This window comes from Idiotropiscis lumnitzeri, chromosome 17, assembly GCF_059441095.1.
Source record: "Idiotropiscis lumnitzeri isolate Australia: NSW breed Sydney's pygmy pipehorse chromosome 17, RoL_Ilum_1.0, whole genome shotgun sequence".
Taxonomy (NCBI): domain Eukaryota; kingdom Metazoa; phylum Chordata; class Actinopteri; order Syngnathiformes; family Syngnathidae; genus Idiotropiscis; species Idiotropiscis lumnitzeri.
The window spans coordinates 13,190,710-13,215,552 of record NC_142407.1 but is presented as its reverse complement, the minus strand read 5'-3'; the positions used below and the strand labels follow the sequence as shown (position 1 = coordinate 13,215,552).

The following is a 24,843-nucleotide window of genomic DNA, read 5'->3' as shown; positions in this document are numbered from 1 at the left end:
ACTTGGAATTGCACTGGCACCCAAGCTTTAAAAAGTTCAGCGTGCAATTTAATCGAATGTGGCAAAATTGGAATTAGACCGCAATTTAGAGATCTCAACGAGAAGTCAAAGAGAGCGACCCAGGAATGAGCATGGGACACGTGTTCGGAGAAATGAGAACAGTGACGTCAGGTTTCCAATAGAATTAAACATTATTGTAAAAAAAAATGAACCTCTGCTGGTACAAAGAATTTATTAAGCATTTATAAAATTCGACTACTCGGAAAGGCTCCAGAGGCTCAGATGAGAGGTTGTGAAGAATGGATGAATGGATGGAGTTAACATAAAAAAATCCATAGTTTTAATCAGATTAATTGACATTGTTTCTAAACATTTGCAACAGTGTACATGCTTGGGGAAACGGATGGATAATATTAGATGTGGAGGAATAAGAAATATATCTAATGCATTTCTGACTCATCTCGCACATAACTCCACTGTATTTATAAACAGTATCACCTTTACAAATTTGTCTAAATTATAAATTTATAATAAAGCAACCTACTAACTGACAGGAGCTATTTGCTCTAAACATCTTTCAAGGTCAAACAATTTGAAATGTTGACAGGAGTGTAAAGATAGGACATCCAAGGTTTCATTCCATTGTGAGAATCATGTGGCTTTGAACATTTATTCAATAACCTTGATGTCACTGTACTAGTAGTATTTGCCTTCTCAAGTTGGAGTGTGGTGCTTGTGGGCACAACTAAATGGACTGTATAAGTGTTGAGAATTGTTTAAAAGAAAAACACGTCAAGATGACTCCGTTTAGATTGTATTCAAGGATCAAAGTAAGCTACTTGAACAGTTTGTGAATTAAAACATACTTCGTATTTGGTGATTTAACATTAATTCCAAGATATGATTCAAGTAAATATCTGTTACAGGCTTTACAAAATATAGTAGTTGAAAATTTTGATTAATCACAATCAATTACGGATTTCTTTAGAGAGTTACATAAACAACGCGCAAGACACAAAAACAAACAAATCAATAAATAAAATCTTCAGCGGTGACGTCACCAACATGAAAGAGCGTACATTGTATTATGACGTCACTTACTTTAAAGAAGCCATTATAAAGGCATTTTACGTCCACTAAAGCCATAAAGAGCCAATCAAAGACACATTTGGGAGCAAGCTTTAAGTTGGTGTTTTAAGAGCAACACTTGACTTCTCCACGCGACAAAGGTAAGTGGGGTTTCTTCGTTAGCTTAGCAATAACCGCTGAAATTTTAACTAGCACGTACACTGCGTTCCATTATAGAGAGCCTGCTGAGAGTTACGAGTATGTCGGCCTTTACTACAGCGAAAAAGAGCGAGTTGGTAAAAAGCCTCTCGCCGCCACAGCATCCTCCATTCGCCAGCAATCCAGCGGGCGGTGACGCCACAACAGGGCGGGACAAGAATTCCAACTCCGGACTACTTCGCACTCGACGTGGTGAAGACAGCACTGCGAGCTGGACGCCGTCTGGAATTTCAGGCGAACCGAGAGTGAGTAGCAATTTCCTATCCTAACTTGTCGGTGCGTTCAATTGCATGTACGCCTTTCATGTGTCCATCTTTCTTCGTCACGTCCCGGCGAGGAGCGCCGGATTAGCGCGAGTCCACAAGGATAGATCGCCGTCTGTTAACTTGACTCTTGTCTGCTAGCCAGCCCATCTTTGGCTGCCTTTTTTTTGTTTGTTTTTGTACTCCAGTCTAGGCAGCCCGCGACCACAATTTACTCTCTGTACTTTTATTATGCATTCCTGTTAGCATCAAAGTTTTAAAAGTCTTACATGATCGCATTTCGGAGACTTGGCAAAGCGGGTTTGAATGTGACAGTTTTTCGTCAGTAGTCACAAGCTAAAAAAAAGTTGATGCAAGTTTAAGTGAACACCCACGTACGTCGCCACTTTTAAATCATTAAACACACGCGCGCGCGTTTGTGTGTGCGCCACCTGACTAGCTCCTCTGATGATTTTTTTCTTTTTCTTTTTCTTTTTTTTTGGGACAAATGTTCCATAATGCTGGCTCTATCCCAGTAAATGATTCACTGAGGATGTGCCGCTCCCTCATGCACACATTTCTGCTATATCAGATCCTCCAAGGTACATTGCTCGTTTGTATACGTCGGCGATTTTACGATCCAAAAACTGAAATGAAGCTGTCTTGTAAACCGGCGGCTACATGCCATGTTACGTCGTTAAGTGTTTTACCAGGTGGAACGATCATCTGGTGAGACGGCTCGCTTACAGCCAAATGTTGATACAACGCCACAATTTGCCTTCATATTGCTGGCGTGAGGAATCCAAAAGGATTACTCACAGTGTCAGAAGTGGAAAAAGTGTTGCTTGCACTTCCATTTTGGGTAAATAAAATAGCTGCTTTGCCTTTATTGGCATTTGCCCTTGAATAAGTGGCATTGCTACTTTACATAAAAAAAAAAATGTTTCCCCAGCACAAAACCACGTGGGCAACTGTGTGTTTTAAACGCAGATGGGATGTTGTCTTTGTAAAGACAAACCAGATCATCAAGCAGCAGCTAGAAGGTGTGACTTGTGTGGGCCGCCCCTTGCACACTAGTAACTTGTGTGTGCATGGAACAGGTTAGCCCGCTTTCTGTGCCGTCAGCACTCTCTCTGCTCGTTGCCTCGTTTCACTTTTCTCACATTCTCTGTAGAATCTTTTACGGGCACTGTGCTAGAGGAAATTGTTCTTCCTCAAAAAGATGGTAAAGTTTAATGAATATTTCCATGACATGTTATCTGATGGGCTAGTAGGTCACTTTTGAATGATGACACTCTTGATATTTAGTTCAATTTGAAAGAAATCGGATCCAGCCTCTGTCATGGCCCTCAATGGGATAAGCGCTATAGAAAATGGACAAACAATGTTGGCTTCCTCTGCTGGGAGGTCATGATGAGTGCGCTACAGTACAAGAAAATAACATTATCTTCCAAAGCACTCAGCATGAACAAATACGAAGTATTGCACTGGCTAAGAAATAATATAAAGATCTCTTAGGTGTGTCCGTTTGTCTGTGGTTAAAAACGCCGCCCGATTCCAAACTTTGCAACCCGCCCGGTAACATTCCTAAGTGATGGCTGCTGAGAAGCGGTGCTCTTTGCTTCACCGCAACTCCAGCTTTTCATTGACTGCTAAGTAGTGACCTTCACAAAGCAAGTCGGTCCAGTCACAAAGGTGACCTGCCCATTTGAATCTGTCGATTGTCTCTAACTAGCGTTAATGGAATCGCAGAACCCCGCCCTGCTTGAAATCATCGATGATGTCGCTCGTGTTGAGCATCCACACGCAGCGGTTTGTGTGACGGCGTTCTCACCTGTCAATGAACGTGGCTGGGCCTAGCTTATCCATGCGTCATCAAGAGGAAGTAGCGCTGCATACCGCACGCTCATACGATCGTGAGTCAGGTCGCCTCACATGCACCGGCGTTTTGCTCGAGAGTCTGTTGGGTGAGTGTGTATGAACTTAACCACACGTGGGAAGGGTGCCAGTCTATTTGTGCGCCTTACGTGTTTGACGCAAATGTCGCGGATGAAGCACGGTCAGGGCCGGCCGGGCGTGTCGGCGGCGCACTCCTCCTCCTCCTCGTGATCAAATTAACTTGAAGCGAGTCTTGAAATGGCCGTGTAGGTCCACCTAGAGTCGTCGGAAGCGGCGTTGTTGTGCTGAGACATCCTCTCGGACGTCGTCGTTTAATCAGCAGAGCAGGTGATGTTGTGGTGCCACTGCAAGAGATCAACTGGATAGGATGAAGAAAAACCTGAGCACAAATTGTTTGGGATGCAGTTGAAGTACCACTCACGGCCCAGCATATGAGAAGCCTTTTTCAACCTCTGAATATTTTGTTTGCTCGCCTGTTTATTGTCAGACGTGCTTTTCCCAAATGAGCCCAATTAAAGGAAATTTATAGAAGGAATTTGTTCCACGCCATTAAGTCACAGTTGTAAGCATAATGGACAGAAAGAAGGAATTACAGTTGGTAAAGCTACGTTGTTGAGCTAAAAAAAAAGTGGGCGGTATCATTCCAGGGACAAGAGCAAAAGACGTGAGTAAAAAAATAATTGATTCAAATCAATAAAAGCAGCAGAAGATGGAATCTTCATCCTACAGTTGAAATGTGTATTTCCGGCGCCTCTTCGTGATTTTGCTCGCGTGTGCCGTGAAAGCGACCACCGAGGGTTTGCGCTCGCTCCCCCCAAACCTGAGCCCAGCTGTCCCAAAACGACAACTGCCTGACTGGCATTTAAGGCCGCGGTTTGTCTCATACGACGATCACAAACGCGCTTTTCTTCTCTGCCACCAGCGTCACGTCTCACATTTGTCCCTCGCCATCTGTGGGCGCCGCTTTGTGTACTTAACCCCTCTTGTGTTTCCACTCGGGCGCTGACGAGGGTGTGTGACAAGGGCCGGCAAATGAGGTCATGTGTGTCGACCCTTGTTGTGGCCGCAGACGCGTTTGAGAGGTTAAATATAGCAGCGCAGTTATTTTCCTAATCGGTCTTGCCCAGATTTCGTAGCATTTTGCTGAAGAAAAACATTTTTTTTAAGGAGTAACGTTTCAAGTCGGGCTGATTTTATTATTCATGCAAGCAGACTTTTATCTGGATGATTGTTGGGCTAATCTCTTGCCGCCACATGGCTGCTGTTCATCAGCTTTCATTAAGACTGTTGATGTGTTTTTTTGTTTTTTTTTTTGCTTGTGGAAGAGGAAGTTTAGTTAATTAGTTCATTGTTTGCCAAAGAGAAACTTAAACTCACAAAACAAACACTCGTGTGCCGAGCAGGAGCAAACCGTTTGTATGTTAAATCAGGGGTGGGCAAACCTTTCGATTGGCGGGCCACAATGGGTTCTAAAATTTGACCGATGGATTTGGTAACCTCACCTCATCGGAGAAAAAAAAAAAACATTCCAACAATATATATGTCTTATAAGAAAACATGAACAAGGTTTATTTATTAAATTTTTTTCAAGTTTGGCGGGCCGGATTAAAACGTTTAACGGGCCGCATGTGGCCCCCGAGCCGCAGTTTGCGCACACCTGTGTTAAATGATCTTTTCACAGCACTTCTTGTTTTTTCAAGAGTCGTATACAACATTGTGGTGCTGAGAAAGCAGAACTAGCTTTCGCCTGGTATTTCTGACTAAGATGTCCTGAAACTCACCAGTCTGGATTTTAAATCAGGAAACAAAAGAAGCATTTTTCTGTGTGGAAAATGGGAGATTGTCGCTGCCGTTTCAGCTTCACGGTTGTTTTGCGAAGACTTGTGTTCCTCGCGAGGAATGCCACCACACCGGTTTGGCCTTGGAGAGGCATCAACACCGTCCTCGCCTCTCAAAGCGGAGCCCGAGCTGCACATTCCTTGGCTTTTGCAGCCAGGAAGGGAGCTCCCTGACAGAAATGTCGCCGTTTCTGGGATTTTAGCAGTTGGTGACTGTCTCGGAGTCGGTCGGGGAAAGCAAAACAATGTCTCGGAGCGTTTTGGCTGACTTGCGTCATGTTATTGGATATTTTCTTTTCACACTGTTTGTCCGCGGGGCTTTTTGTATGCTGAGCGCCCGAACAAAAGGCCCCCCAAAATATTCATGGTCATTTGCCAAACATGAACAAATGGGAAAGAAAAGTTTTTAACAAGCATTCAAGCCAGTTTTTGTAATAATCTTTCAAACATTGAGAAGGTTGTGTGCCTTTGCTAATGATTTGCTCATTTCCACGGCAGGCCCATCTTTTGCCAACTGACCATCCTCAGGTCAATCTCAGAAACATGTCTGGCAAGATATCAAAAGAGGAACTGGAGGAAATACGAGAGATGTTTGGCAAGATTGGTGAGTGGATGAGTGGAATATCGAAATGAATTACCCTCAACGTTGTTTGCGCCACATTCGGTGTCGAAAACGTTTTCTGTCGCTGTAGATCTGGACCACGATGGTTTCATCAATGATTATGAACTCAATGAACTCCTGAAGGAGACCGGCCTCCCGCAACCCGGTTACAAGATCAGGGATATGATCAAGAAACTGGATCGCAACGACGACAACAAGATCAGCTTCCAAGAGTACCTCGGCGTAAGTCAAATTGCCGTGTACGTTAGCGCTAATAGCAAAGGAGCTAATGCTAGCCAGCGTAACAACGCAACAGTGTTGTTTGTTTGTTTGTTTGGTGTCATTTAAAATGGGTAGATGATTCAAGGATTTTGCCACCGTTACAAAGCCAACATTTAATGAGTAGGACTGTGCTGGGCGTGGCCACATCCGGCACCTCCTCGGTCAGTGCGAAACATGACGGCGCCATTGTGTTTGAGAGGCAGCAGCAGGCTTGTGATAGCAACACAATTTGAGAGATGCCAACCTATAGAAATTCACTTCCTGAAAAAAAAAAAAAAAAAAAAACATGTGAGCAGGACCCCTGTAACAAAGGGTTCAGGTTATTTCCATCAAAATTCCGAACGGTATGTGTGGTGCAAGCACACATTTCAATTTTATTTGGAGTTAATCGGAGGTACTTTGAGGTGGCACCATCTAACATGAGTTTGAGTGTGATTGGTTAATTATAAACATAGCTAGATCAGCAGTTATGAGGGTGTGTACACTTAAGCAATCACATTGTCAGTTGTTTATTTAAGAATTCATTGTTTTGCATATGTTTTATAATTGTCAAGTCACGTTAATAATGATGGAAAAAGTATGGAAATATTTTTTTTTCTCTTTAAAAAAAATCTCAAAAAAAAAAAAAAAAAGAGACCTGGGGTGTGTAGACTTTTTATACCATTTAGCTTAATACCATAATTGCTTAAATCATTTTTAACTTACTATTCTCAATGATTATTTTCTGAAAATGTTCAAAAATGACTTTGCCAACCATGCTATGAGGCTAACTATCAATTTTTTTTGTCATGTTTTTTTTTTGTTGTGCGTGTGTGGCTTGCTGTGAAATTTAAATCAAATTTAAAATGTGTGTCATGGCACAACAGACGTTGGGAACTACAAGATTAATGTGTGTTGCGGTCCAAAAGTGTCTGGTTGGCGATGATGCAGCTTGATGCAAGCGTCACATGACAAACCGGAGTTCGGCTACTTTTTGTCCAATCAGCCTTCTCGGCTGCTGCTCACGTGCGCGGTTTTAGTGATTCACATCAAATGAATTCGCAGTCACATAAACTGGCTGGTTTGAATGAGTGTGTTGACCCACAGACTGTTTGGAAAAGTTAGTCAGAGTTGCGTTTGTGTGTCCCTGCTGAGTCGAGCTCTGAAGATGTGACCAAGTCATCCCCTTCCACCTTAAAAGAAATGCAAAAGCTGCAACATAGGTGTCTTTGTTTTATTTTATTTGATTATTTTGAGAAACTTGATGCCTCATGACAATGACGAGACATTGCAACTATGCAGCTGCATCTGCAGACTGACCTTGGTTGCGCTGGCTGGCTGATAAAGATCACAAAAAAAAATATATTTCCTCTCTACGTTAATTGTCTAAATAATTTGTCCAAACAAAAAAAAAAACTGTTACGAGCTTGGCTGTTAATTGTTCTGAATGGGCCCAAATTGAATTCTCCCTTGTCTTTTTTCAGATTGTGAACGAGCTGAAGGGCTGCGAAGTCGCAAAAACCTTCCGCAAAGCCATCAACAGAAAAGAAGGCATCCTCGCCATCGGAGGCATGTCGGCGCTGTCAAGCGAAGGAACACAACACTCGTTTTCCGGTACGAAGGACGTTCTTCTTAGCGTTTAGTTTCATGTCGGTGTGTCGTCACTGCTGCCGCTGCTAATATTTGCCGTCACTGTCGGCGCAAACTGAAACAAAATTGCTTTTGCTGACAATGTCTTCCATGTGCACCCTGACAGAGGAGGAACGATTTGCGTTCGCAAAGTGGATCAACAGCGCTCTGGAAAAGGACCCTGACTGTCAACATGTCCTGCCCATGGATCCCAACACAGACTCTCTGTTCACGTCTGTCGCCGACGGTATCCTACTCTGGTGAGACTTCCTCCTTTCACTTCACGGCAGCAATGAAACCGGTTCTCGCTTATTGTTCCGTGTGGCTACGCCGTAAATGTGAAATAGGAGCGTGTGATTTGACAATGCCTATAAAATGACGGCTTATGACGTGGGCTAGTTAATCATCACAAGTTTTAACAAACTTGAAGACAACATTTTTATTCTTTAGCTCAACATGAGACTGGCGTTGTTCTTCTGGTATCTATTTTATGTCTTTTAATTTTCCTTTCTTATCCACACGGAAATCTGTGAATGTTTGAATATTTATTTATTTGTTTTTATGACATGGCAGCAAGATGATCAACCAATCGGTGCCGGACACCATTGACGAGAGGACCATAAACAAGAAGAAGCTCACACCCTTCACAGTACAGGTCAGTTAACCCTTCGTTGGCGGCAATTGGGATAACGATCAATTTGGTCCGGAAATTTTGAGTTTGATGACACCAATCAAATACGGAACGTTACAGGAGAATCTTAACTTGGCGCTGAACTCCGCCTCGGCCATCGGCTGCCACGTTGTCAACATTGGCGCTTTAGACTTGAAGGCGGGAAAACCTCACCTGGTGCTGGGCCTCCTCTGGCAGATCATCAAGATCGGGTTGTTTGCCGACATCGAGCTCAGCAGGAACGAAGGTAAAAATCATGGCACGCGTCAAGTTTGTCCCGCAGTTGCTTACCCGACCCATCATTGGCGCCTCGGACAGCTTTGGCTGCGCTGCTGAGGGAGGGCGAAACGCTGGAGGACTTGATGAAGTTGTCGCCTGAAGAACTGCTGCTCCGCTGGGCCAACTTCCATCTGGAGAATGCTGGCTGGCAGAAGATAAACAACTTCAGCTCTGACATCAAGGTAGGCAAAAAAGGTCACTAACACAGATGTCAGTCTATCGGCACACCGGGCCTAACGATGTTTGCGCACGCAGGCCCGTAATATCCGCCTCCTAAAATAGGACTCAGGCGGTTGTGAAACCTTCTGGTGCTCTTTGGCTGACGGCCAAATGAAAACGTAGGCAAAAGTGATGACTACAGCATACGAGCAGGTTCTCGAGTGGAAAAGTATTTTAATCAGTACACTGCTTCTGCATTAATATTTGACACGTTTCTGTCCAAAGAAAAGTGTTTATGCCCCCACCCCTCCTTTTTTTTTTCAAAAAAATTGAATCACCATCACTTAGTTAAGTCATTGTAGTGTAAAAAGAATTTAACACAATTTTGGTGTTGATTTTGGCTGGCTACCAGCCCGTAGCGTGGACTACATCTCGTTTTTTTTTTTCCCCCAAATGTGTGCGCTTCTCCAGGACTCCCGGGCCTACTTCCACCTCCTCAACCAGATCGCTCCAAAGGGCACCGAGGAAGGCAAGCCGGCCATAGACATCAACATGTCAGGCTTCAGTGTAAGTGCAGTGCATCTGGGCGTGGTTATCGCACAGAAACATCTCTCTGATGAAGGACATGCGCGCTCGCCATGCAGGAGCGAGACGACTTGAGCAGGGCGGAAGCGATGCTGACGCAGGCCGACCGGCTCGGCTGTCGCCAGTTCGTCACGGCGACGGACGTCGTCAGCGGCAACCCCAAACTAAATCTGGCCTTTGTGGCCAACCTGTTTAACAAATACCCTTCTCTGACCAAACCTGAAAACCAGGACATCGACTGGAACCTTCTGGAAGGTGAGTTTGGCGAGACGTCGACTGAAAGAAATATCAAATGAACGCTCAAAAACGCCTTGTGACAATTAGCTTACATTGACTTGACTCATGCGCAAATCCGGTCGAAGTCCCAGAAGGCCTCATTAATCCCCTCCTTTTTTTTTTTTTATTTATTTTTGCTGTGTAGGTGAAACACGGGAGGAACGGACATTCCGGAACTGGATGAACTCCCTGGGCGTGAACCCAACCGTCAATCATCTCTACGTGTGAGTAGCACGCCAACATCTTTGACGCCGCTATCCATCTGCATGGAACATGTTTCCGCCAAGTCGTTGCCTCCAAATGAATGTAAAGTGTTGTCTTGCAGAGACCTGCAAGATGCTATTATCATCCTGCAGCTCTACGAGAAGATTAAAGTGGATGTTGACTGGAACAACAAAGTCAACAGGCCTCCTTACCCCAAGCTGGGAACCAACATGAAGAAGGTCAATTGATTGCCTTTAAAAAAAAAAAGGCACTCGTCCGTGACTTCCTCACGTTAGACTTGAATATCGTTTCACATCCAGTTGGAGAATTGTAACTACGCTGTGGACCTCGGCATTCAAACCAAGTTCTCCCTGGTCGGCATCGGCGGACAGGATTTGAACGAGGGCAATGCTACGCTCACCCTGGCGCTGGTGTGGCAGCTCATGAGAAGGTGAAAAAAAAAAAAAACAATACCAGATGAGCTGAAATGAATGACAAGGCCAAGTTAACGTGCTGCAGGTACACTCTTAACGTACTGGAGGAACTGGGTGATGGCGAGAAGGTCAATGATGACATCATTGTCAGATGGGTTAACAAAACATTAGCAGAAGCCGGAAAGACGACCAAGATTTCAGGCTTTAAGGTAAATCTCTTGTGCCCCTTTTTTTTTTTGTGTTTGACCTCATAGGTTGGGGGGAAAAAAATCCCCAAATTGTGTTTGCGCGTGTGTGTGTGTGTGTGTGTGTGGTGGCTAGGACAAGGAGATCAGCAACAGTTTGGCAGTACTGGAGCTGATCGACGCGATCCAGCCCGGCAGCATTAACTACGACCTGGTGAAAACGGGACACCTCTCTGAAGATGACAAGCAGGAAAACGCCAAGTATGTTTTTTGCTTTATTTTTTTGTTAAATGTGCAGCGAACCCGTGTTTTAAACGTATAAAAACAGACCGTATTCCTTTGTACATGTTCTCACTTGAACAGTTCTTCACATAGGATAGAATAGCTTCTCAGTGGGAACAGTGACTATTAGTTTTGGTTTTATTCCCACTCATTTATTATTGAGGACAGTATCATATCAATTTTTATTTTTTTTTTGGGTGTTAATTATGCTTTGAAATGTATATCTTGAATAGACCTCAAGCCTAAATTGGGACATATACTGCAAATCAATTCTGTTTCCTCAGATACGCCGTTTCCATGGCGAGAAAGATCGGCGCTCGCGTCTACGCCCTCCCCGAAGACCTTGTGGAAGTCAATCCCAAAATGGTGATGACTGTCTTTGCGTGCCTGATGGGTCGTGGGATGAAGCGAGTCTAAAAGAAGACAGGCTGCGATCATTGTGACACTTGTTGCGCCCGCACGACATCCATCTTTTTGGACCCCCCCCCTCCCTCCCTCCCGCCCCAAACCCTCTCAGCGTCGCCGAAGGATTATTGTTAAGAAGATTGAAAACTCACCTAATTGCCTGTTAATCGCTGCCTCCTCTTTGAAAGACTGGAGGTGTTTAATGAAGAATGACGTGCCGTTATTTAATGCCGCCACACTCGTAAATTTCAAATGGACCTTGCGTTATCGCCAACTTGCAGTTCCCTCGATACATGTGCGATAAGCTGTTTTGTTTTTGTTTTTTTCCCTTAAAGCATCGATGCATAATTGAGCTCGAAAGGTTTACATGTCATTTACTGCCACTGATTGTTCCTTTGTTAGTTTAAGAAGGAGACGAGAACGATTTTGTGAGACGCACGCTTCAGAACGACACCCCAACATTCATGCATGGCTCATCCACTTCTTTACATATCAGTATACAGAAGCCATACGGTCAAACTATCGTGACGACCACTCTATATGCTGTCCGTATTTTTGTACGTTGTGTATTTTTGTGGGACCGTTGTGTGAGGTAATATGCTGGTCAGAGCTGGGCTTCTGTTATTATTATTATTATTATTGTTAATTGTATTTTGTGTCTATTGAGGAATAGGTCGTCGGGGCTCTCAGCTGTGCCTTCTTGTCTCAAAGACGAACCTTTGAGCTTTTTTTTTGCCTTCTTTTGCATACAATCGTTACCAAATAGAAACTGAAACCTCTTCTACGACAATGGCCGAATTGTATTTGGCCATGCGGTCATGTCTCGTCCAAAGTGCTTCTTGACGTGTAACAATAAATTTGACTTTGAAAACTGCTTTTTGTTTGTTTTTTTTAATGAATGCGATCTCAATTGTAGATCTTGATCAAAACAGAATTATTTTGCAACTATTAATAGGCCAAGATGCAAAAAATGCAAATCCTATTTCTTCTCATACTTGTGGATTCGGCTATTCAGACTTTTCCTGCATTGAGTTCCGTCCCAAAAATTATTTTTTATGCCAACACCAGTATTGAGGTGAATTTTGTGGGATTATGCCAAAAAGTTAAATTATATTATATGATATTAGCGACTCGCATGTCAGCCCACAAAATAGCAATGGTACACTGTTTAGTCTTGCGCTGTATTATCACCATTAACCACTAGATGGCAGACATGGCTTAGTTGTGCTTATGCTGTCTTGCATTGCCCTAAACAATGTGAGTAGGCCTAATAATTTTTTGAGGATTTGGAATGACATGGAGTCCAACAGCACCGGAATAATAGTTGTATATGATAATTTTGAGTGAGGTCATTTTTGGAGGGAAAAATGCACAAAATTTGTTACTGAATTTGATATTGGCTTGCTCAGCAGTTTTGTGCCATCCTTTAATTTTTTATTTTTTTTTTTTTTAATGCATGAGAGCCTTTTGCGCTCAGATACAAAATATTATCGCGGTCATTTTTGAATTATCCAACCCTTGGTCTTGATCTTCTCTACATGGTTTGAGCATGAAATATGTTAAGACAATGACGTTTAAAACAGCCTTTTGATCTACAGCTGATTAGGAACTTTGTGGTTATATGTTGCACCCCGGTAGCGCTGATGAAAAATCGTGCCCCCCCCCCTCTTTCATTTAAGTTGCCCATCCCGGTTCTACAGACACGTGTCTAGTCAAAAGCAAGAAGCTCCATTCAGTTTATTGCATCGTTATCTCTTCAGTGGCAACGACGTTTATGATCAACACCTCAGTCTTCCTTTTTTTTTTTTTTTTTTATTGCTGCCTACTTCCTTTTTATCTACCTGCTTATTGTTATTGCCCTTGATTGTTGATACTTCTTTTTTTTCCCACACATTTTTTAATTTTCTGTGATCGCATTTTATTTCCATTTGCACGAGACAAAAAAAATGGTATAAAGGGAGTTTTAGTGTGGGTTTGATTCGGGGGACATTATGCTTTGTTAGTTTGACAGTGTTTCAGTGTTCTAGAAAAAGGTGGAGGGGTGACAGATTGATTTTTACACAGTTCAGTGGCCTGAGTGTCAGGCAGACATGACGTCCTCTGGGCTGTACTCCCTACTGGTCTTTGTTATGTTTTTAGAATGAGAAAAAAAAAACGTCACGCATTCATTTTGTTTTTTCATAGATGAATGATGAGCAAGCTTTACTCGCTCTCCAGTTGCCTGGTCGTTTGATTCCTCACTCAAATGTACGGCATAAACACAACATGGCAAAGTTTGCTTCCCAACGATTTTGGCCTTTATCTGAGGGCGTTTTCATTCCACTCCTTTCATGTACATGTTGGCTACAAAGAGGGAAACCAATGAGTCCATGCAACAGCTCTGATTTTGAAGATTCTCCTGTCCTGGGTCTGAAGACGTTCTCCCGGTCATTCTGAGTTTAAACCTGCTCTCTCTCCACCTTGCGCAATTTCGCCCGCCCTTTATCGACTGCTGCACCTCATCTTCCAACCTTCCTGTCTCTGTCAAGTAGACGCACTCCAGCACAGGAGGAGGAGGAGGAGGAGGTCAGGTTATGTTACGTGACTGCACTCACTGGATTTAATTTCACTGCTGCATCCTTGAATCCAAGCAGAGATGGACTGGCTCGTTACGTCTGCGTGAGGGCACCATGCGGATGTTATTGGACTAACAGAAAGTCATCAAAGGTAAGTACAACTCACAGCGTGATTCTCTACATTTTCAGATTTCGTTTTTTTAATTTGCATAACTTTATAATCATTGCATTTTGATATGTTATTGTGGAGATTATGTAGATGAATTCAAGGGGAAAAATGTTGTTCAGTTCATTTTTTGCACCGGACTATAATTTTTGCATGTAGAAAATAGGCTATTTCAGCAATTAAATCTAGATTTAATTTTTTGTGTCAAATGTGGTATCATCGTCATGTTATTATTTTATATAAATATCAATTCGAAGCAACAATGTAATAAAGTCTGAATCCATGCACTGCAGTTCCATCAGATTTCATTATTTTTCTCTTTAATTATTTAACCGGGAATCGTTTGCATGCTCGAACAAACATTGAGGAGGTCATGCTGTTATTTCATCTGTACAAGTCATTAAACAGAGCAGCGTAGGTGACAGACGCACTCGCGCGCGCGCACACACGCACACAGCCCACTGGTTACCCAAGTGACACAGAGCCCGAGGGAGAGCATCTGATTTGCTCTCAGAGCTTCAAGACGCCTCCGTGTGTTTTCATTAATGATCCTCCAATTAGTCGCACGGTGGTAACAGTCATCTAAATACCTCTCAGAGCTTCGGAGGCTGAACACTAACCGTCTTTCCCGTCGCTCAGCCTCACCAAGCAGCGAGTCGCTGCTTTTCCATCTCAACTTTCCCCAGTCACCATGTGCACCACCGTGGCGGACACCCACGGTCCCCAGACTGCAGCCTGACGTACACGCCAGAAACAAGCAACACACACACAACACAACACAACACAACACGACGCCTGTCATCACGTGAACACTCTTCCATTAAGTGCGTGTGTGTCACGTGTGTTGTGACATCATGAAAGGTACACTAGGGCTTACTTTCGAAGAGAGACGGCGTGTCTCCGCTGCTTTCCACACGCCAGCTGTAATCAAGTGGCTGAAGGCGACGCACCGGTTCGCGTTGCGCGGCATGCTGGGAGATGTAGTTCCTGCATTTCGTCGGGTGGAACTTGCGTCTGCACGGGGAATATCGTGTCTCGGTGTGACGTCACAGTGTGCATTTGTACCTCGGCAGGGAAGGGATGAAGATGACAGGCCACACGCCTGAAAGAGATCGGTCGCCCCACAACCTGTCAGTCAAGACCAGTTTGGAGGAGGAAATTGAGAGAGCCGGGAGTATTCTTAGCAGGTGAGATTAAAAATTCGTTTAAGGAATATGCCCTATCATGAGGCACCGTACAACTGAAGAAGACCTTTTTATTTTTTACATGTGGACATTGCCAATTTAAATCCGCTAACCTGATGCTAGCACATAATGCTTAACATCATGGGCAACAAACAGCATCTATGTGGCAGCATTATAACATTTTATGTGACAGATATTTGTACACAAATGTAGCAACATATGTAGAGGAATTGGCATATATTCTTTATCCTCTGCGAAAAATGGGGGGTAGGGGATGGCATATTACTCTATTAAAAGATACATGTGCCTTTTAAGCTAGCTCGCTCAAGTATAGTTAAACTCCTAAAGCTCGAAATGAATTAACTAATTGAGAAACAAGATTGGTTTGGCACAGTCTAATGTTTTGTTTTTTGTAAATTTTCCAATTTGCGTTGGAGGGTTCCGTCCATCTGTGACGACACGTCCTCGGAGCTCCAAAGGGTCGCTGCTCTCGATCCTCACGGTGGCAACTCCAGAAACTCTTTTCAAAGGAATGGAGCAGTTTCAAGGTAAAAACGCAGCAGACAACAAAGATGGGCTAAGTAAGGCTTTTACGTTCTTTAATACGGTCCACCATTTATTCAGATTTTTTGGGATTCATTCATCTCATTAAATAGTTGCTTAATGGATTTATTGTAATTCATTAAATGAAAATATTTTGAATTCACGGATTTCTTAAATGTATTGTAAATAATTAAAAATGCAAAATAACAAAAAATAAATAGTCATTTCTAATTCAAATGCACAGAACCTACCTTTACCTTTTGCATTTGGCATTCAGAAAGATAGAAAGTGCATACACTTGCCTTGTTGTAAAGCGCCATCCCTGGTTGTCATGGGAACAAAAGCGACGCTCTCCATTGGCCAGCAGTAGATTGATGTGAGAGTAGGGCAGGCTTACTTGCACGAAACACGCTCAGCCTCATTTCATTACTCGTACTGCTGCATGTCAGACTGGTGAGCCTGGTGGTGAGACTGAGGGAATGGGCTCACCGGAGCTTGATCCAGGAGCAGGAGCGACCGGATTCCTTCCTGGAACGCTTCAGAGGGCCGGAGCTGCGAAACGCCCCCAGCCGCACAAGCAACGTGCAAACGGATGCCAACGGCAACAATGCCAAAGGGATCCTGAGGTATGTCGCCAACGCACTCAGTGGGAATAGTGATTTCCTAGCGACCAGTCCAGGGTGAACTCAGCCTATCACCCAAAATCAGCTGGAAGGAGCTCCAGCTCCCCCGAAAAATGGATGGCTAATTTAAATGTGAGACTAAGTAATCTAATAATGAGATGTTTGTCAATATTTGGTGACGACACCTCCCATGTTGAGCAACCAAAAATTTTGTGAGCTTAGCTTCTTCTTCTATTTGCTTTGAACGTTTGAAACTAACATTGAATTTGCCTTCAGGACCAAATGGAACGTTTATGTGGTGTCTCCATCTGACGACGCCTACTACCGCTGGTTATTCGTCATCGCCGCAGCGGTGCTTTACAACTGGTTCCTTGTTGTGGCGAGGTAAGAACAAACAAAACATCTGGGATGGGAAAACAGCGACTAGTTGAATTTTTTTCTATTCAAATCCACAGGGCATGTTTTGATAGATTGCAAGTGGCCAATTACATCTGCTGGTTGGTGCTTGACTACCTCTCCGACATTGTTTACGTCATGGACACGTGTGTACGCCTTCGCACAGGTGACATGTTCTTTCGTGCAATATCAGTCGCTAAACTCGAGTAGCAAAATTGGCCATTCCGTCAGTAATAATGCTTTCAATCCGTCACCTTCTCAGACGTCATTTACAACTTTGAACATTGCTCGTTTATCTGGTGTGTTTGTGTTGCCCTTCTCTAAACTTGCTCCGTTTTTGAAGTTGTCTCACTCGTTCCCATTCCAGGTCAGTCCGGTAATTTTTTTGTTTTCCGTCTGCAGATTTGTCACAAAAAACATCGGACTTGATCCGCTGCACAACTGTTCATTTCATCGATAAACGTGAAACAAAACAGCCTTTTCTTACAGCCGCCCGGGAGTTGCGTTTACTTGAGGAATTGGACAGGGAACACAAAATTAGAGGACTGACATTGCCTCAACGACCTCGATTGGAATCCGGAGCCAGTTTCAATAAAATTGATTTGAACGAAGAACGTTTCAGAAAAAAAATAATAAAAAAATAAAAATAAAAAATATATAAAAATAAAAATAAAAATAAAAAAAATAAAAATAAAAATAAAAATAAAATGCCCTGGCTCAAGTCAGCTGTGTAAATGTGCGCGGCGACGAGGCCTAACCCGACATTTGCTTCCAGGCTTCCTGGAGCAAGGCCTCCTGGTGAAGGACCACGCCAAGCTCAGGGAGAGCTACGTGCGGACGTTACAATTCAAGCTGGACGTGGTTTCCATCCTGCCCACCGATTTGGCCTACTTCTCCACCGGCATCCACACGCCTCAACTGAGGTTCAACCGACTGCTGCGCTTCCCGCGAATGTTCGAGTTCTTCGACCGCACCGAGACACGCACCAACTACCCCAACATCTTCCGCATCTGCAACTTAGTGCTCTACATCCTGGTCATTATTCACTGGAACGCCTGCATCTACTATGCCATCTCCAAATCTTTAGGCTTGGGCTCAGACACTTGGGTGTTCCCAAACATGTCCAAACCGGAGTATTCCTCGCTAACTCGGACTTACGTGTATTGTCTGTACTGGTCTACGCTCACGCTCACCACTATCGGAGAGATGCCGGCACCGGTGCGAGATGAAGAGTACCTATTTGTGGTTTTTGATTTTCTGGTGGGTGTCCTGATCTTTGCCACCATTGTAGGAAACGTCGGTTCTATGATCGCCAACATGAACGCCACCCGTGCCGAATTCCAGGCTCGGATCGACGCCATCAAACATTACATGCACTTCCGCAAAGTCAGCCGAGAACTGGAGACTCGCGTCATCAAGTGGTTCGACTACCTCTGGACCAACAAGAAAGCGGTAGACGAGCAAGAGGTGCTCAAGAACCTGCCCAACAAACTGCGAGCCGAGATCGCCATCAATGTCCACCTGGAAACTTTGAAGAAAGTGCGCATCTTTCAAGATTGTGAGGCGGGACTGCTGGTGGAGCTCGTGCTCAAATTACGCCCGCAGGTCTTTAGTCCGGGGGACTACATTTGCCGGAAAGGGGACATCGGGAAAGAGATGTACATCATCAAAGAGGGGAAGCTGGCTGTGGTGGGAGACGACGGCGTGACTCAGTACGCTCTCCTGATCGCCGGCAGCTGCTTTGGAGAAATCAGCATTTTGAATATAAAAGGAAGCAAAATGGGCAACCGGCGGACCGCCAACATTCGCAGTTTGGGATACTCGGATCTGTTCTGCCTCTCAAAGGACGATTTAATGGAGGCCGTGACCGAGTATCCGGACGCTAGGACGGTTCTGGAGGAGAGGGGCCGCGAGATCCTCATCAAAGAGGGAATGCTGGAGCACGACGCCGAGAGCGGCGGACTGCAGCGGGAAGACACGGAAGAGAAGGTGGAGAGGCTGGAGTCTTCCCTCGACAGCCTCCACACTCGCTTCTCGCGGCTTCTCTGCGAGTACACGCGCACGCAGCAGAGGCTGAAGCAACGCGTCACTCTGCTGGAGCAGTGGATGAATCAAACGGACGCGAGCCACGACGTCATTGTGGATTTGGAGACGACGGTCGGTGACGCCCAAGCACGGCCCTCCATCCACGCTGGTGACGCCCCTCTTCGGAATACAGCTGTGCCTTGAATTCCAAGTGCCCAAACTTACGAGTTTTTGCAAGTTGTGAGCTCTCGCTTGGCGGACGAGGCCATTAAGGGACTGTCACGCCCTTGCAAGTGGGCAACGGGAGACAATGTTCGATACTTTCAGACTTGTTTTTGAACGGGACAGCCAAACACGTCACTCTTGAATCTGCTTGGTTCAAAGTAACCCAAATTGTGGGTGAAATGGCCAACCCAGCGCTGGGTCCAAAATGGAGCGAGCCAATGCTTTGTTATTTATACCCAATGTTGAGGATTTGACGCAGCAAGATTTGGATCTAAAAATGGGTAAAAAAAAAAAATTTTAAAAATCATACTGAGCTACCAAGAAATTATCAGTGAAGCTCTGGTTAAAAATAACAAAAAAATGTATCATTAACTTTTTCTAAGAAGCGATCCACTCGGATTGTGTCTTTGTCAGTTTTTTTTTTTAAACACCTGTTTTGGGAAACACGATACTATCCACTATTCTTTGTCATGCCAAGTATGTAAAGCTGTCAGCATAATTATATGTAAACACCTCGTGTTTGGTTGCATCAGCTGAGGGATTTTGATCAAGACAAGGGCTCTGGCCCTGAACACCTCATCGCTTGCTGGCCCTCCTGGGAACAAAGCCCAAGGAGAGATGCTGGAAGGCCACTTGTTGGGTTCACAAACACAATTATCTTTCCAGGTCAGACCTACAACACAGACGCCATAAATGGATGGCTCAAGCTGATGATCATTTTTTTTGGGACATTTTTTGCTCTACGACTCGTGATTATGTTAAAGGTGGCAACATTACAGGTCAAATTGACCCATTTAATAAATTAATGAATAAATAAGAACGAGTGGAAGTTTTTTTTTTTTTTTTTGCACGGCGAGTTCGGCAGTCAATAAACTTTGAAACATAAATGGTTTGAATCGCTGGATTAAGAAAAAATTGTAGGAAATTTCAAGACAACAGGAGGGTTTATAACAAAACAAAGAGTTCTGTTGTTGTAGTCTATTCGAATTTCCCTCGCTGAACAAAACGACGGGGGAATTTCCACTGGACGTCGCCTTGGCATTCCAGGATGCCAGTCAGCCTTACAAGTAAAAGTCTACACAACCCCTTTTCAAATGCAAGGTTTTTATGACGTACAAAAATGACACCGAGATAATGTCAAAACTGACCATCATTAATGTGACTTATAATATGCGCATGTGTACGCAAGTGTTTTTTTTTTTTTTAAACCCAACTGACTGCTATTTGGAAATTTCGAACGGTTCATAATTCCTTATTTGAATTAAGTCGTACAAGTCAGCGGTCACATTCATGGTGGATAAAGTTTGGTATGTTTGTCCTGGTCTTATTTCTTTATATCACAAAAACCTGGTTTTAGAACAGGGGTGTGTAAACTTTTTATATCCACTTGTACTAGTGACCTGTCAAAGAACATGGACACTTGTTTTTTTTGAGTATCTTCATCTATACTGACATTGGACCACATTAGTGTACAGGTGTACCAATTAAGTATGCGAAAAGTACCTTGCACGTCCTAAACCTAATTCCTCTTAACCCAGTGGAGTTAAGGTGGAATTCTGTTTAAAAAGAAAAAAACTGAAGTAGTGTATCGTTAAATACAGATGAAATATTTTCCTATCAAAGTTGGCAAGTTCAACAGCAAACAAACAAGTTGGTGAGGGTGTATCCCACATTGCGTAATGACTGATTACTCTAATTCCTTTACCTAATGAGGTCACTTCTGCTGCCAAAATGCGAGATTGAAATTTGTCAGAAGGCAGATTGGACTCATTTTAATCGGCAGAAATGCACCGCGCCCTTTTGAGCACGTTTAATACCACCGGGATTCCAAATATGTTAACGTCTCATCTAATTTTTCAATTTTGCCTCACAAACAGTCAAATTCATATTTAATTTTTTTTTATTTAATTCAACTACATATGTGAAGTGACATATGTAAACCACATCTGGATTTTCAGGGGTGGGCGAAGTTTTGTGCTGAAGTAGTTTTAAGATGTGATCAAACACACACACACACACACACACACACGCACTTGGTATTTCTGAATAAAACTATATTGCTTGTATTTTCAAAGAACAGCACACATACTTCACATATACATTGGAGCAGTAGCTGTTGCATTTCTTATTGGGGGTGAAAAAAGAGAATGAGAACCCTGATAACTGGGGTCTTCAGTATACAATAGTGAAGGTCATAAGATCTCTCCCCTCAGAGTAAACACATTTTTTTCATTATCTAATAGGACACAAGAGGACAAATAATTGCCACAAAAAAATGTGGTGCTTAAAATGACCGGGAAACAAAACCCTCGTATGAGGTGTGATTGAATGTGAGGATATAGTGAGGCAAGGATGCAGGTCTCCTTGTGTTTTGAAAAGGGGCGGCGCAAACATCTGGGAGCTGATTGGCTGACAAACATGGCGGCTAGCGCATTCGCATGTGCAGGCTGTGCTTGGGTCCGTCCACTCGTTCCAACTTCTCAAAGTGTTTCCTAGCATTCCGGATATTGATGAGGGTGGCCGCAGAGGCTGTTGGAAATCAAGCCGCAATATACAAGTCAATTTATTTCATTTAACATTTAATTGTGAGGGGGGCGGGGTGCAAATAAAAAAATGTGCCTATTGGAGAGAAAAAAAATTCCTACATTGAAACAAGTTCCATTTCTGGTTCTGTGGTTATCATCACACTTATTGTGACACAAATAAAATTAATAAATTATGTATATATTCGATTCCCTCATAATAAGATTAATAATAGAATTAAAAGTGCATTAGAAATCACGGACATTTTAATGCATGGTCAAAGCTTTTAAATATATTTTACAGTAATGCAAGACTTGGGAATAAAAAAAAAAACCTTATATCTCAGCTAATTTAAATCCATGGGATAATATCACTAGTCATAAAAAAACATACTCATATAGGCTCCACTGTACGATTCGGTGACTACTTACGGATAGACGGGTCTGACATGATGACCATGACGTATGTGTTGGAGGTGAAGACGTCAATAAAGGCCGCAAAGTTGGAGTTCCTCACTTCCATGCTTTGGAAAGAGGCTGCCAGTTTACTGAAATAGAATGAAAGAATGTCAGCCTCATGAGTGCTGACCTTTCGCTTTGTTTCTTTGGCTTTTTCTGATTAGGACGGGAGGGGGCGACGCAAACATAACCTGCGATACAAGACAGTTCTACGCATGTCTCACGTTGCGTGACATTTGGACTATTCTGTGAACGTACCTACAGCTGAGTTTGAACTGTTTGATGATGTTACTGATCTTCTCAAAGCGGTGAGCATCCCGCTGCTCTTTGCACTGGTAGTGGGAGATCACCTGCATTGAAAGCATTGCACAAAAAACGGCAGTAAAGAATATATGTTTACATATGGGGTGCAAACATGGTGCCCAGATGTTGCTTTGTTTTGTATTCCGACCAGGAATGTGGCTCTCTCAAAAAGAAGGACTTCATCTGCCTCGATAATCTGCGCAAAATTCCTCAGGTTCATCTCAAGTTGCTGGACGTTCGGGATAAGCTGGTATACAATGCTGGACCACGCCTGCAGGAATACGTATTTAAGCATTTGGTCGAGCATCGGTCAGGCTTATTAGAAGAAAAAAAAATCTCACGACCGGTCACGCGGGCAAACCTTGTACAGGGTTTCATCCCAGATGGACGTCCTGAAGCACGTGCAAGCTAAAGGTCGGGACAATCTCTTTAAGTCCTCCTCACGTTCCTTAAAGATCTAAAGGCAACACACGCACACACACAAAATTATTGTAGTTAATGAAAATGAATAAAATGTCTAAAATTAACGTTGACAAAATATCACCGTAAATGAATTAAAATAGTGCTTTGAAAAAACGATGACTGCCTCCCAGAAACGACATTAAGTAGACAAAAATAACTATTTACTCATTTTAGTCTTTGGCATTAAATTTTATACAAAGGTTTTTACATTTAATTTCAAACTTATTTATCTCACCGGAGCCGGTTTTACACAACTGTATGGCCAGATGTATTTTATGTATAACTCTGCAACAATGAACATCCACCCTACCAAGTCCCTCTGGTCCTCCTGCACAAGATCCATTTTGTGTACTAAGCAGAAGACTTTAGCATCAGGGGAGTTCTGTAGGATGGCTTCCAGACACGACTGGTAGTAATGCATGTCTTTCTCCAGCTCGCGGCTCTCCACGTCGAAAACATAAATAAGCACTTCCACATTCCGAAAGATGTTGTCCCTCTGGCTGGTGAAGTAGTTCTCCATGAAAGTGTCTTGTCTGGGGGAAGCAAGGATGTGTGTGTGTTAATCATCGCATCAAGCAGACGCTGGCAGATAATCAACAAATGTACTTTACCCTCCACAATCCCACAGGTTTAGGACGAGGTTGCCAAGAAATCGCACATGGGAGTGTTCTACATCAACTGCAGTTCAAGTAAAAAAAGGATTGAATTATAAAAACGGGCAGAATAAGAAAGAAGATGTATGGACTTTCTTGGACATTCTTACTTGTTGCTCCAAGGCGACGCGTGTCTCGGGCTATGTAGTTGGCAAAGATGATTGATCGCATACTGGTCTTTCCTGACCCACTTTTCCCCATCAATAACACCTTAAAAAAAGATTCATTACAATGTAAAAACGTAAAGTCAAGAACCTTCCAGTTGTGAATGTAAAGAAAATTGACTTCCGTCATCTAGCCGCTCCAATTTCATCAATTGAATAAACATACTGTCGAACTTTGTCAGTGTCAATCAAAAGTCAAATGGCGTTGTGTTTGAGCAACCGACCTTTTTCTTCATGGTTGAACTGGACATCCCCCTTCAGAAGACACGATGGAAGTTTGCAACGAGCTGCGGGTCAGGTGACTTTATGCGCAGTTCTCCTCTTCCTCGCCCTCAGCTGAGGCACACAAATTAGCACACATATTTTGCACTTACGTGTTCCCTTTCACAGGAGCCACTTTAGCAAAAAAAAAAAGGAAAGAAAAATTAAAAAGAAAACGCAAAACTACACGCACTAGGTGAAATTAGACGTCTTAAATAATTACCTAACTTCATTCAACTCCACTTTTAGACACGGAGCAATGTGCAAGCTAAAGCTAAATCAGCTAGCGAGACATACGGTACAGATTTATGCCATGTAGCTTAGCCGCTAGCTAAAAAATAATTAAACTACAATCTGAGTATCTTACCCAAACTGGACAGAAAGTTTACTTGTGTTCAACCGAGGGTAGACATAAGTTATTGGCGTGAAAGAATCCAGTTGTGTACATTACTTGATGGGATCAGGTTCAGACAAGAGTTGAGATCAGCTGCTTCCTGTTTACGCCGCAGTCACATGACGTGACGTAGGCGCTCTGTTGTGGATGACAGACAGAAAAAAAAAGCACTTTCGTCATTCCGGTTACGGGCCACTTGTTTTAAAGCGGACGTCCATTTCAAAGTTTGAATTGTTAATATTTTTATCTGGTCGGTTTTTATTGATCTTGAAACAAAAACGTATTATTTTCTAAAGGTATTGAAGAATGACTGAGGTCGATTGTGGCCGCCTATATACAGAATGATATGCTGATGAACGTTATAATATTTTGGCTGTTCGACAATAACTCAAAAAAGCATTGATCGTAATGTTTTTTAATGGGAATTTCCGTAATTTATTTCATATTGCTTGTCTTCGTTTGGGTTATGACAAAAGTGTAAATGGTGAAAGACAGTGTAATATTTTATTGTAAGACAAAAATGTAATAAAATGCTCCAGCTAGCCCTAAATGAGAAAAAGCACGGGAAAAAAGCAGTAAATACAGTTTCAATACATTTTTTTATAGTGTAACAAATAGTTTCACATCAACATGGAGTTGAATAATTTATTGAAAAGACAACGGGATACAAGT

At 43.1% G+C, this 24,843-nt stretch overlaps 3 protein-coding genes across 5 annotated transcripts; 2 read left to right on the top strand and 1 right to left on the bottom strand.

Annotated features, from left to right (window-relative positions):
* The first annotated feature begins 1,147 nt into the window (after positions 1-1,147).
* pls3 (plastin 3 (T isoform)) lies at positions 1,148-12,110 on the top strand. Its single transcript, XM_088279876.1, has 17 exons — positions 1,148-1,229; positions 1,306-1,532; positions 5,765-5,870; positions 5,959-6,110; positions 7,613-7,742; positions 7,885-8,017; positions 8,331-8,412; positions 8,509-8,674; positions 8,746-8,888; positions 9,337-9,432; positions 9,510-9,705; positions 9,872-9,950; positions 10,052-10,169; positions 10,251-10,381; positions 10,450-10,573; positions 10,686-10,810; positions 11,116-12,110. Exons 2-17 carry the CDS (start codon positions 1,329-1,331, stop codon positions 11,246-11,248), a joined length of 2,118 nt encoding a protein of 705 aa, XP_088136002.1. The 5' UTR covers positions 1,148-1,229; positions 1,306-1,328; the 3' UTR covers positions 11,249-12,110.
* A 1,678-nt stretch (positions 12,111-13,788) lies between these two features.
* On the top strand, positions 13,789-19,216 carry LOC148320337 (cyclic nucleotide-gated cation channel-like). 2 transcript variants are annotated; one of them, XM_088279877.1, is made up of 7 exons: positions 13,789-13,942; positions 15,031-15,144; positions 15,579-15,689; positions 16,134-16,310; positions 16,584-16,691; positions 16,763-16,869; positions 17,479-19,216. In XM_088279877.1, the coding sequence occupies exons 2-7, from the start codon at positions 15,038-15,040 to the stop codon at positions 18,930-18,932; spliced, it is 2,064 nt and encodes a 687-aa protein (XP_088136003.1). In that variant the 5' UTR covers positions 13,789-13,942; positions 15,031-15,037; the 3' UTR covers positions 18,933-19,216. The 2 variants fall into 2 exon arrangements, with proteins under 2 accessions (XP_088136003.1, XP_088136004.1); XM_088279878.1 differs by lacking the exon at positions 13,789-13,942 and having other exon boundaries at positions 14,844-15,144.
* A 1,770-nt stretch (positions 19,217-20,986) lies between these two features.
* On the bottom strand, positions 20,987-24,339 carry rraga (Ras-related GTP binding A). Of its 2 annotated transcripts, none has more exons than XM_088279557.1 (10): positions 24,229-24,339; positions 23,741-23,852; positions 23,463-23,562; positions 23,311-23,377; positions 23,010-23,232; positions 22,599-22,694; positions 22,386-22,508; positions 22,193-22,284; positions 21,908-22,023; positions 20,987-21,482 (listed from the first exon to the last, which is right to left on the bottom strand). In XM_088279557.1, exons 2-10 carry the CDS (start codon positions 23,765-23,767, stop codon positions 21,379-21,381), a joined length of 948 nt encoding a protein of 315 aa, XP_088135683.1. In that variant the 5' UTR covers positions 23,768-23,852; positions 24,229-24,339; the 3' UTR covers positions 20,987-21,378. The 2 variants fall into 2 exon arrangements, with proteins under 2 accessions (XP_088135683.1, XP_088135682.1); XM_088279556.1 differs by having other exon boundaries at positions 24,145-24,317.
* Between the last annotated feature and the right edge of the window lie 504 nt (positions 24,340-24,843).